The sequence below is a fragment of the Simochromis diagramma genome, unplaced genomic scaffold (assembly GCF_900408965.1).
Source record: "Simochromis diagramma unplaced genomic scaffold, fSimDia1.1 OVJJ01000566.1, whole genome shotgun sequence".
In the NCBI taxonomy this organism is placed as follows: Eukaryota; Metazoa; Chordata; class Actinopteri; order Cichliformes; family Cichlidae; genus Simochromis; species Simochromis diagramma.
The window spans coordinates 69,032-82,217 of record NW_024387387.1 but is presented as its reverse complement, the minus strand read 5'-3'; the positions used below and the strand labels follow the sequence as shown (position 1 = coordinate 82,217).

The 13,186-nt window shown below is 40.2% G+C and overlaps 1 protein-coding gene across 2 annotated transcripts; it reads left to right on the top strand.

Annotated features, from left to right (window-relative positions):
* The first annotated feature begins 4,921 nt into the window (after window positions 1-4,921).
* LOC120720236 (steroid 17-alpha-hydroxylase/17,20 lyase) lies at window positions 4,922-12,596 on the top strand. 2 transcript variants are annotated; one of them, XM_040009880.1, is made up of 9 exons: window positions 4,925-5,223; window positions 7,229-7,349; window positions 8,913-9,051; window positions 9,634-9,863; window positions 10,369-10,455; window positions 10,807-11,019; window positions 11,238-11,407; window positions 11,648-11,751; window positions 11,855-12,596. In XM_040009880.1, the coding sequence occupies exons 1-9, from the start codon at window positions 4,988-4,990 to the stop codon at window positions 12,118-12,120; spliced, it is 1,566 nt and encodes a 521-aa protein (XP_039865814.1). In that variant the 5' UTR covers window positions 4,925-4,987; the 3' UTR covers window positions 12,121-12,596. The 2 variants fall into 2 exon arrangements, with proteins under 2 accessions (XP_039865815.1, XP_039865814.1); XM_040009881.1 differs by lacking the exon at window positions 11,648-11,751 and having other exon boundaries at window positions 4,922-5,223; window positions 11,855-11,991.
* The last annotated feature ends 590 nt before the right edge of the window (window positions 12,597-13,186 follow it).

The following is a 13,186-nucleotide window of genomic DNA, read 5'->3' as shown; positions in this document are numbered from 1 at the left end:
TAAACAGTGAAGTTCATGACGGTACAAATAAAAAAACGAGTTGTTTGGAAGCAGAAAGCCTCCTCACTCTAAAAAGAACAGAAGGTGCTCCTGAGCAAACCGCAAAACTTCTGGAACGACGTCCTTTAGACAGATGGGACCAAAATGATGTTGTGTGGAGCAAATCAGCACGAACACCTCAGACCAACAGTCAGCGAGGTGGTGGGGAGGTGATGATTTGCGCACCTTGCAGTCACTTGGTCCGTCATGAATTCCTCTGTGTACCAAAGTATGCTCGAGTCTAACGTAAGGCCATCTGTGTGACAACTAAAGCTTGGCTGAAACTGAGACATGGAACAGGATGATGATCACATGCACAGCAGCAAATCTACAACAGATTCCCTGAATATTAAAAGAGTCAGTGCAGCAGCGGTCAGGTCAAAGTCCAGACCTTCAGAGAGCTGTGCACGAACCTCAGTGACCTGAAGCAGAGAAGACAAAGTCATAGAGAAAATAATCACTTTAGCTTATTGCTGCTAAAGGTGGTTCAACTAAGCTAAGATCAAACCCAGCCCTCAATTAAAAAAACTGATTAAAAACAGAAAACTGTGCAACAAACAACAAACAGCTGCTCTGATTTCTGCTGAAAACATCTCTGACATATTTCAGAAAAGTCCCCAAACTTTTCAGATACTTTTTCTTTGACCTTCAGCATCGCTCTAAGTGTAAGCATACAACAAAGTTAGGAGCACTGCTCAATTTAGTGTATACAGAAAAACATAAATGAAATATGTTATAGGCTATCATAAATAAAAATAAATGAATGAATAGGTAATATTAGTATAACAACACCCTGAATGTGTAACTCTTTCTGATGGGAGGGTTTAGCTCAAGTCTCTGAGTATGCTGTTAGACCAAACAGCCAAGCTTCATTTTTTAGTTTAACTTTTACTTCCACACATTCAGAGCATTCCCCGGGAGCATCTGGTGGCTGTCAGAGGAACTGCGGCTTCGGGCATTTTTAGCATCCTCTGTTCTGTATATTCATATTTAATCAGCTCGGGTTCTGGTGCTGCTTACGTTTGTGAGTGTTTGGATCCCGGGCGACTAAAATAAGCCCGATCACATCGGCGTGAGAGCGTTCAGGCGACAGGGCTGCAAAAAACAGTCAGCTGACGATGCAGAGAGAAGAGAGAAGGAAGCTATATCAAGAAAGATGATGGAAGAGGGAGTGTGTGTGGGCGAAGTAAGAGAGGCTGTTGCCATGGCACTCTGCCACCTCCTGTTCCCTCCACCTGTTACAAATAACACACTGCGATGGAGACATTAATGTGGCGTCAGAAGCGCTGCGGCCTTCAGTTTCTGTCATCTGCAGCCACTGACTCACACTCCGTACAGTATGTGGCTGCTTTAGATTTTCCAGATTCTCCTACATCGCAGAGGCATCTCATTGGCCCCAGACTCATCCTGCAGCAGGACAGCAAGCCCTAGCATCCAGCCACAGTCACAAAGAGCCAAATTCAACTGCGAGAGGAATGAGATTTGTGCTCTTTCAGGTTCTCAAGAGCACAAATCTTAACATCATGGCGTCTAAAATCAACCGAGTCCTGCATGACGAGTCCACCACCAACTTCAAAATGTGGGGCACAAGTGTGTTTTGTACCTTACTCTGTAAGAAGGTGGTTATTTAATAAAAAGTCCTTATTTTGTTCTGAATTTACATTTAGAGCCTAAAACTTTCCATACTCCTGTAGCGAAGGACTATAAGGAAAAACTAAAGGAGTCCAAGCACTGATCCAAAAACCATTTGCTGACTCTGGATGGCATTACCTTCACCTCCAATACACTGTGAAAAATCTTGGAGTCGGTTTTGACCAGGATATGTCCATCAGTGCACATATTAAACAAATACGTAGGACTTCTTTCTTCTATTTGTGCAAAATTTCTAAAATTAGAAATATCCTGTCTCAGAGTGTCTACTGTAATTCATTATTATCAGGATGTCCTAAAACCTCCCTGAAAAGCCTTCAGCTGATCCAAAATGCTGCAGCAAGAGTCCTGACAGGGACTAGAAAGAGAGAGCATATTTCTCCTGTTTTGGCTTCCCTTCATTGGCTTCCTGTTAAATCCAGAATTGAATTCAAAATCCTGCTCCTCACATACAAGGTCTTAAATAATCAGGCCCCATCTTATTTTAATGACCTTGTAGTACCATATCACCCTATTAGAGCACTTCGCTCTCGCTCTGAAGGCCTACTTGTTGTTCCTAGAGTATTTAAAAGTAGAATGGGAGGGAGAGCCTTCAGTTTTCAGGCCCCTCTTCTGTGGAACCAGCTTCCAGTTTAGATTGGGAGACAGACACTATCTCTACTTTTAAGATTAGGCTTAAAACTTTCCTTTTTGCTAAAGCATATAGTTAGGGCTGGACCAGGTGACCCTGAATCCTCCCTTAATTATGCTGCAATAGACGTAGGCTGCCGGGGGATTCCCATGATGCATTGAGTTTTTCCTTTCCAGTCACCTTTCACACTCACTATGTGTTAATAGACCTCTCTGCATTGAATCATATCTGTTATTAACCTCTGTCTCTCTTTCACAGAATGTCCTTGTGTTGTCTTCCTCCCTCCAGCCCCAACCGGTCATGACAGATGGCCACCTGGGTGGTACAGGAAGTTTCTTGCTGTTAAAAGGGTGTTTTTCCTTCCCACTGTCACCCAGTGCTTGCTCATAAACAGTGTTGGGAAGGTTACTTTTAAAATGTATTCCACTACAGATTACAGAATACGTGCCCCAAAATGTATTTTGTAATGTATTCCTATAAATTGCTCACTGAGAGTAGGCTAACGTATTTTTGAATATCATGAATGTACTATTGCTGTGTGATTTATTACTGTTACTGAAGGTTACTCCCCATACCAATACCAACTAGATTTTTTAAATCTTAACATAAAATGAGTAACAGTAGGGTGGACGTAAGGCAGCACTTTTTGCAGTCATCTCGTATAGAAAACCATTTCTGTATCAGTAATGTGTTTTCTTTTTGTCTGTTAATAATCATGTGGAACTGCACATGATTATTTGCAGCTAGCAGGTTGTTAATGCTATCCATCAAGTCTAAAAACAGCATGTTAATACATGGAGATCCTGAAGGCTGCTCCAAAAATGATCAGCTTATACTTTAAATATTTGTTCAGTTCTCTTCCAAACCAGCTGTCTATTGTAAGTTTTGAGTGCTTAAAGTGTTCTAACATCCCATGTTTGTTTTTATTCAGGTACAAATTTGCACTGCTTTTATTAAGAGATGAAGCTTGTGTTTCTGTCATGTAGTGATTGTGGTTAACTGTATAAAGCTTATTAGATATTATGAAACCAATGATATTTTTAAATTATCTTTTTTTTTTTAAAGAAACCTACTACATCATCTGTAATTTTTTTATGTCATGTGTAATTTCCATTGCAAATATTAATCACAGTTAAATTACGAGTCAGTCTAACCTCAGCTAACGCCAGCTAACAATGGCAGATACTGAAGTTTCGCCCATCCCATTCATCTTATGAAGTGGTGTCGGAATTTCCAAGTAAGAAAAGCATTCCTGCCCGTGTACCGCTGGCTCTGAGTCCATTGTGTAACTGAGGCCACCAACATTAACAGAATACTTACATTAGAGCCTCTTATTATGTCTTTTGTTTGGGTTTTGGGCAATCAGAATCCAAATCAGAGAAACTGCATTAATCCCAGATGGAAATTGAGTAAAAAAATAAATAAATAAAAATGACTCCGATTCAAACCCCAGCCAGCAGCCCTTAACCATGTGTCATATGAGTGCATGATCAGCCAACTGAGCTAAAGTGGACCCAACTCTGTTTAATCACCAAAATTGGAGAAGCGATAGAGAGGGGATAGCCTAACATATGAAACAGGAAATGACTGCAAAAGGTGGTATTCTAAATAAAGCATTGTTTGATTGTTGGTGTTTTCTCTGTATTATTGCACAATCTTTACTGTACAATACAAAACACCTTGAAGTGACTGTTGTTGTGATTTGGTGCTATATAAATAAAACTGAATTGAAATTGAATATGTGCCTTTTTGACTCTCTGAAATGTTCATGGAGTTAACCTGAGGTCCAGTAATAAGTGCTACACGGGTCTTTATATAAGAACAGAAACAGACTTTTCCCGTATCACTGTACCACAGAGTTACTCAAACAAGAGTCAAATTAAAAAGAGACCACAATGAAGCCAAAAACAAAGCTCAAAACTAGTTTTTAAAACAAGTTAATTTGTCAAACACAACATAACAAATATAATTAAGCAACAACAGACAGCATAATACAAACTCACATAAGTATACACAAACACACACACCATCTCATTTTGTGTCATTATAATAAATATAAATATATAATAAATATGATGTAAAATGGTAGTTTAGAGTGAGTCTCAAACAGTCCGAGGTTAAAGGCGTTTTATTTTGAAACCCTTCAGCTTTAGAGCAGCAGCTGTAAGTGTTTGCTGAGCCTCCTGTGGACACTCGGGTATCTGTGCTGCTGCTGAACAAACAGACAACGAATGATAGACTAATAACAGTAACAGCTCGTTAACACATTAATAAGTGCTTTGAAACGCTCACAAATCCACTGGGGTGCATCTGGCATGTGGTCCATTGATTTACAGCTATCCAGGAGATAAATTCGAATATCACCTTGAAGTTTCATCCTGTGGTGAAACAGAACAAACTGACTTGGATGAAACCCACTGACGAGGTCGTATTCTCCTTTAAGGTTGCTATGGGAACCAGATATGCAGCTTGATAACATCAAGGTTGTCGAACCAACATAAACACCCGCCAGCGAGCGCACACACACATTCACGGTCATACGTAAGTAACAAAAACAACTCCCGCATACACACACAGCGACCTCTCCAAGGTTTTTTTGTGCGTGTAAGAGGTTAAAGCCGGGGCTCTCCAGCATCTCCCTGCACTCTCCTCCACCTCACCGCAGACATGCTCACCTGTCTCCTCTCATTCCTGTCTCCTTCGCTCTCTCCCTCTGTCCTTATCACCCTTTTTACTGTCGTAGTGGTCGTCCTGTTCTTGACCACATGCCGGCTCGTTCCTGTAACCGAACCCTCGGCTCGGGGCTCCATCCCCTGCCTGCCACGGCTCCCCTTTCTGGGCAGTCTCCCCTGGCTTGGAGGAGGCCTCCCACCTCATCTCCTCTTCACGCAGATGTCCCACAGGTGAGATCGGCATGTTAATTTTCTGGTCGTGAGTTTGGTCATGAGTTTTGTCAGGAGGAATCAGTCATGTTTACAAGACAGCAATCAGTCACAGATATGGAAGGACTGGTTCATTTTTAGGGACACTTTGGCAGGACCTTTTAATGTGTAGTCATGTTTGAGAAGACTAGTTAATGTTAGTCGGCAAATATTCCTTCAGTTGGGGGACAAAATAAGTGGAAAAACTAGTGCATGTTTAGGAAGACAAACTATACAAATATGTATATCTTTGGGGGACTACTACTACTACTACTTATCATGGAATGAGTAGTTAATGTTTGAGAGGAATAGTTAATATTAACTTTAGTAGCAGGGCTGGACTGGGACAAAAAATCGGCCCAGACATTTTGACTGGTGACCGGCCCACCAGGTATTATAGGAAAAACCATAAATCCTCTGAATGAAAACAAACGCTGTTGTCACAGTGATGTACACTGTCTTGCTGGTATATATGTATCAATCTAATAAACTTAAACCTACACCATCCTCCCTATTCTGGTATTCTAAACTGTACCTGAAAGTAGACTGCTTGGTCGAGTTAACCTCCTGAACTGTCTACAACACATGGTGAAAACCTGAAATTAAGACAGAGAAGACTAGAGGGGAGACATGATCATTACTGATTACTGATGACAGATTTAGATATATTTTCATAAACCATTCATTTACCACATCAATAAACAGCATGGCAAAATATTTTTTCTAACATGGCAACCTTTAAAAAGTGAAAGGAGACAGAAAGACAGATGAGAAAGAATAAAGCTTAATATACTTTTTGATGGCATTTTACACACAGTACTGGTGCAGTATCTAGAAAATGTGGTGCTGTGTATTTTGAGTCTTCACGGCAGCTGTAAGCGTCTCCAAGATGTTAACCATGCTGCGTTCGTTGTGAGAGGTCGCGCCTCGTCCCATCGCTTCGATTCCAGCGGGCAGCCTTGGGGGGGGGTTTGAACAGCCGGTTCCGCTCTCTTAATTCTCCGATAAGCCAGGGCCAAGCCAGCTCCGATCAGCAAGAACCCTGTTATCATGGTTCCGAATAGGTAGATATCTTCAGCGTCCTCGCTCGACAGTCCCGCCAGGCACATGATCCTCCATGTCTGCCACCCGTCCATCGTGTATCCGGCAGGGAAAGTCCCTCCAGGGCACTCGGGCTCTCCCGAGCCCAGACTTCTCATTGAGAAAAGGGTGTCAATAGCATTCAGAGACCAGTTGATCAAATCCATAATTCTCTTTTAGGTTTTAGAGAACGACAGTGAGAGACTGTTCAAGGGAAAGTAATGCACACGAGACAAGACAAGGACACAAGAGGCCAAGCAGGGAAGATAAGGGGAAGGAGGAGAGGAGAAAAAGTGCGACCGCCTTCGCCGAGAGCCAAACGAGAAACACCTTTCAGTGTTTATACCATTACGGGAAAAAAAAAACCCATCGGCCCATAAAAACGAAAAATCACCAAATCACCAAATGCCCGGTATGCCCGATGGCCAGTCCAGCTATGTTTAGTAGGTAAATGTTTATGTGTGGAGGACTAGTTAAATTTCAGGAGTAACGTTCATCAGCCCATGTTCACTGTAGAAGTTTAATGTTTGGAAGGACTAGTTAATTTTTGTAAACAAGTATACATGTGTTGATAGGGACTAGTTCATATATCTATATATATATATATATATATAAATCCATTATGGAAGTACTGGTTAATTTGGGAGGACTAGTTAAAGGATAGGAGGACAGGTTAATGTTTGTAAGTATGCATTCATTATTGGAGATCTAGATAATGTTGAGGAGGACAAGTAAATGTTAGTGATGTAAATATTAAATGTTAAATAAATATAGTAAATATTTATGTGTGGGGGAGGATGAGTTAGTGTGTATAAGGACAATTTACTGTTTACTATGACTACTTAGTGTATCTCAATTCACTGTGGTCACGTTTTTATGCATCAGTGTCCGCACTGTTCCATTTCAGGTATGGGCCTCTGTTTGGGCTCTACCTCGGTCCTCACTACACTGTGGTCATAAACAGCCATCAACATGCCAGAGAGGTTCTGATGCAGAAAGGCAAGGACTTTGCTGGACGACCGAGCATGGTGAGACATGCAGATGTAAAGACAGAGAAAATACCCACATGATATTCTGTTCCAACAATTGCCCAGATTCTTCAATTTAATTATGTTTTTGCAGCTTGAAGGGCATAAAGAGGGTATATGGAGGTTCATGATCTAAATTTAATTTTAACTGGACTGGTTAGTTTCTAAAGTGGGAAATGATTTTAGGCTCTTTAGTGTTTGATTTTCTGGATTTTTTCTGGAATACTTTGGGTTTTAGGCTGTTGGTTAGACCTTTTGGTACTTAATGACACTCATGTCTTATGTGATCTGTGATAATTGAGAAATAATTTTATTCAGTTTGATAAAATTTCATTTCAACAACTGCTCCCTAAAAGAGCTTTACATTATAGGGTAACGACTCTAAAGAGCCCCCAACAATCATATCGTTATCCACCAAGCGCTTGGCGAAGGAAGGAAAAACTCCCTTTTTGTAACCTGTATATATATTGATAATGACCAGAATTCTTCAATTCTTCACTATAGCTTTAGTGTACTGCTCTCCTTGTGTGTGCAGGTACACAATTCACGCAGCCAGCCAAACTCCATTTGAAAGAATACGTGAGTCAGCATATAGCGTCCAAGCCCCAGGTGCTTTATTTTACATTGCACCGCCATACACCATTGAATCTGAGTGAAACTAAAACATAAGAAGAAATAATACAATAGTAAGGTGATTAACACAATGATATATTACAAATGCCATTATCTACTCTATAGCAAGTCAAGGCTAGCAACAAAAGACAAAGACATATTCATGTAATAGGTCATCCTATGTATACATGACATGTGGTTAGCTTAGCAAATTTAGCAAATGTTACTAAAATATGGCTCTATACTCTTAAGTCAACAAGTACTTACAGACGCTGCTTTCGAAGGTATAAACAAGAAAGAGGATTGCAGTGGATAACTACAGGAACCCTTCAGCACATGTGAACCTGCTTACCCTAACTAACATGGTCATCTTCCTGTTCTGGGTCAAAGTGCATGTCACATTAACAACAATTTACAAGGCCCAGTAGGGGGCAATAAACTCAAGGCAGAACATCCAGTTTATGGAACATTTTACCTAAATCAAAAAACTATATAACTCATATTTCATTTTACAAAAATTATTTTATTTTTTTTTACAAAGTTTATTTGAGGTTGACGCTTATCCATAATTATAAACCCTTCACCTTTACTGTACTTCCCACCCTTAATCAAACACATGTGAAGTCTTTCATTAAGATGCCCCCAGCTTAGTGAGAACCTCAGTAATGTAACTGTTACGTAATGTGGATTTTCCTATGTATATTTCATGCCTGTAAACCATTTCACAGCTACTCTGATGTGAAAAACACAACAGAAGAAAAACCCACTGCATTTTTAGAAAACCCTTCACAGAAATAATACTGTTGGTTTTCGTCCTTGGTGTCAGGTCAATGTCATTTCCTGTCTCTGTGCTGCTCTCAGCAGTGTCCTTGTCTGAATATTTTTCTTCCATTTTATTTTGAAGAACTGTTTTGAAACTGTTCTTACATTCATCCTTGTTTTTCCCTGCAGGTCACCACCAACCTGCTGACCAGAGGAGGCAAAGACATCGCATTTTCAGACTACACCCCTCTCTGGAAGCATCACCGTCGCCTCGTCCACAACTCCTTCACTCTGTTCGGAGAAGGAACAACTCGACTGCAGGACATCGGTACTTGGCTCCATCCTGCCACTTGATTTTAATTCACCCATCTGTTTCGTAAAAAAACAACAAAACCCCACACTTCTAATATTTTAACAGGTTTAGCTGAAGTACACTGCTGTTTGACAGGCAAAGTAAAAAATATTCATCAAAATCAACATCAAGCTAACGTAAACCTAAATAGCCTTCAGGTTGGCATGGGAATTCAGAAGAAATGTTTAATATAAGGCAAAAAGGAAATGCTTTTTCAAATGTGCCAGTTTATGTTGATTGTTTGATGGATATAAACAGCATGTAACTCCATAGACTATAAATAGTTTATTCAGAATATGAAGAAACAGACTTTTAGTTTTTTTTAAATGTCTCTGTATTGTACTGAAGCGATACCTACTGATGCTGGCAAAGGGTCAGGCAGTAATTTTATGTACAACCACTTCCAACCACAAGACGGTGCAGCGACTCTCTGTAACCCTGATTTATGGCACCTTCAGAAAAACCTTTAATTTCAAAAGTGTTTTGTTGAAATTCTGATTGTGCCATTTTCTGATCTTTTTTCTTTTTCTTTACATTTTTTATCATTTCTTTCTTCAGTTCTGTCTGAGGTGGACAGTCTGTGTGTTGAGCTGTTGTCCAGCGAAAGGCAGGGGTTTGATCCAGCCTCTGCAGTAACCAGAGCCGTCACGAATATTATTTGCACACTAGTGTTCAGTGCCACCTATCGACACGGCGATGCTGAGCTGCAGGAGGTGATTCAATACAACAATGGGATTGTGGAAACAATTGCCAGGGGAGGACTGATTGACATCTACCCCTGGCTGAAGGTATAATTCTATACTTGGTATGAGGTGCTCTGTATACAATCTTATATCCTATATCTGATTGAAAAAAAGAAGAAGAAAATTGCCCTTTTTGAAAAAGTCAAACTCAAACTCACTCAAACTTTATTTAAAGATGTCAACTGACAAATTAACAAATACATGTAAATATTTAACTTTAGAGAACACATTTCTTCTCACTGTGTTGCTAAAATGATCAGCTAAAACTTTCTCAAGGACTTATTGTCACCATTTGGTGACAGCTGGAGCTGTATGATTCAACTTAACTTTTACATAGAAACAAACAAAAATAAAACATGAGGACTTTGAGAAAAGTGTGAAAAACTGTACGACTTACTGATAAGTTGTAAAAATATGATACAAGGCCCAAATATTTGGCAGTTAAAAAAAGATCCAAAACCATCCAGTGATGGCATTTATAGTAACACAAGCAAAACATTGCTTCTTTCCTTGTCTGAATAAACTGTAAGAGTCTAACTCTATCCCGCAGGTATTCCCCAACAAGTCTCTCAGTAAATTGAAGAAGTGTATCACTATCAGAGACCAACTACTGACCCGCAAACTGCAGGAACACAAGGTAATAAACAAACTTACACTACTTTAATATAAGCAAACAGAATGGATTTTTATCATAGAAACACATCACGTAGCATCAGGAGTCACTCAAGGCTCAAAACTTGAAGATGGGTCTCTCCAGTAGGCAATGTCAGGATTTTGTCTTGGGGAAATAAGGAACACACAGCATAACAGTGTGGCATTGTGGGTATATTAAACCCTTAAAGATGAGATAAAGGTTTCAATTTATAATGTATTAAGCACGTGTTGTTGCCTGTGTTTCAAAATATATTTACATATCTTCAAACAATTCTAGAAAATTGTCTTTGATCTTGCCTGATTTTTTGTTTTGTTTTACCTGATCTGTTTTCAGTTATCAAGAAGTGACGGAGAACCACGTGACCTCCTGGATGCCTTGTTAAAGGGCCAGACTGGTGGGCAGGGTCAAAAATCTTCGGAGCCAAAAGACGACGAGTTAACTGACGACCATGTCCTGATGACAGCGGCCGAGACTTTTGGAGCTGGAGTGGAGACAACATCCACCACACTACTGTGGATTCTGGCCTACCTGTTGCATCACCCTGAGGTAGAAACATAATGTCGGTCAAAGAAATGTAAAAGAAAAGGCATTATGAGGACTTTCTGTTTATCAGCCCAACAAGAAAAACATGAAGACGTTTGGGCAGAAAACTGGCGGCATATAAGACACTTCATCTTGTGCCCTCCATCATGCTCGATGCCTTTTCTGTAGTCTTTAATTATGAATGGTCAATTTGGTCTGCCAATATGCTTCACCCACTCCAGGTCCAGGAGCGCGTGCAGAAGGAGCTGGATGAGCATGTTGGCAGTGAGCGGACTGTGACCATATCAGACCGTGGTCAGCTGCCGTACCTGAACAGTGTCATTAACGAGGGCATGAGGATCCGGCCAGTGAGTCCCGTGCTGATCCCACACACCGCTATGACCAACAGCAGGTAGACCAGTTTAAATCTGTATTGCAGCCATTGCTGATTTGTTTAGTACATTAAGTTTCTTGTTATGATGAAAATGTGAACAAGGAAACATTAGCTTATTTTCTCCATCCATTGTTTTCTGCTGAACTGAAGCACTGTTAGCTAAAAAAAGATTACAACAGAAATGCATTATAAGGTAATCTGATTGTTTTGTATAATAAGAAAACCTTAAAACCTTAAATAACTGGGGATCTCTGGTAGCATTGGAGGCCACATTGTCAGCAAGGGGACACGTGTTTTGGTCAACATGTGGTCGATTCACCACGACCCCCATCACTGGGACAAACCTGATTTGTTCAAACCAGGTTAACAGATGCACATAAACACCAACAATGTAACTCCAGCTTTTTTTTAAAAAAAAGAGCACCTGATCACACCACCTTTTCCTGTGTTGTCCCATCATTTCAGAACGTTTTCTTGACCACCGTGGTCAGCAGGTCACACCCTCCTCTTTCCTTCCATTTGGAGCGGGACCTCGAGTCTGCGTTGGCAAATCACTGGCTATCCTGGAGCTTTTCCTTTTCTTGTCCTCTCTGCTCCAGCGAATGAGCTTCAGGGTGCCACATGGTGCTCCTCTGCCCAACTTGCAGGGACGGTTGGGTGTGGTGTTGCAGCCATTGCCTTTTAAAGTTGTTGTTATTCCCAGGGCTGGATGGGAGAATGGACGAAAATGACAGAGTGGAGGCAGACAGTCAGGCTGGGTGATGAGAAACAGAAACGTAAATTGCTCATTCCATGTCATTTCATCACGTGCCTCCTACTGCCCAAAATCCAAGCAAAAAAAAAAAAGGAAGAAAACCAAATTCAGGTGAAAGATACACCTCTTAATAGCAACAGAGAGAGGAATACCAGTTTGTGGTGTCTCTGCTGTCATTAGTTTTCTCACAAAAAACAAAACAAAACAAAAACAGAGAAAAAAAATGTTTTTAAATGTTTTTGTTGCATTGTTTTTTGAGGATTCATGTTTGCAAGTCCTTTATCCAATATGAAATTTTACATAAAGATGTGAATCTTAACCTTGGGATTTTTTTCAGGCAAAGGGGAGATTTTATTAAAGCTTATGAACTGTGATGGAGCCATACCATAACCATAATGCACATATAGCTAAGAGAGTAAGCTAAGCACTTCCATAACCATTAAAGTAACCCATTAAACCATTATTCTAGTCAAAATATTCTATATTGTTGTTGTTCTTTAGGGAGCTCTTTGTCGTAACATACTTCCATCATATTTGGATAAAACAAAAAACACAGTTATTTTGTTAAATAAACATTGGGTAGATCTGACCAATAAACGTGTTACTAATTAGTATAAAATTATTATGAAGTATACCATATAAAGTATTAGTATAAAACTAGCAACTATCACCTGCCACTATTGCCGTTTTTAGGGGGTTTTCCTACCTGTGCAGTTTGGTCAGTTCAAGTCAAACTCTGGTTGAGAGGTGTCACACTTTGCGCTTGGTAACAGGAATGTCCTGTGGATTTTTTCCCACATTTTGGCTCACATGATAACAGTGGTTTAATGACCCACAGGAACGCCTCAAAAAAAGCATGACCAAGAGGGGTTAAATACTCTGGGCTGTCAGTTATTTTAGAAGAATCCTCCTGGATGCAAGGCAAAACAACTTCACATAGTCCAGTTGACTTCATTTTAACCACTCAAGGTGTGTTCAGTTGTGAATATGGGCATCACACTTAGACGTGGGCCAATATGAGTGGACAGAGACCCTTTAGTGGT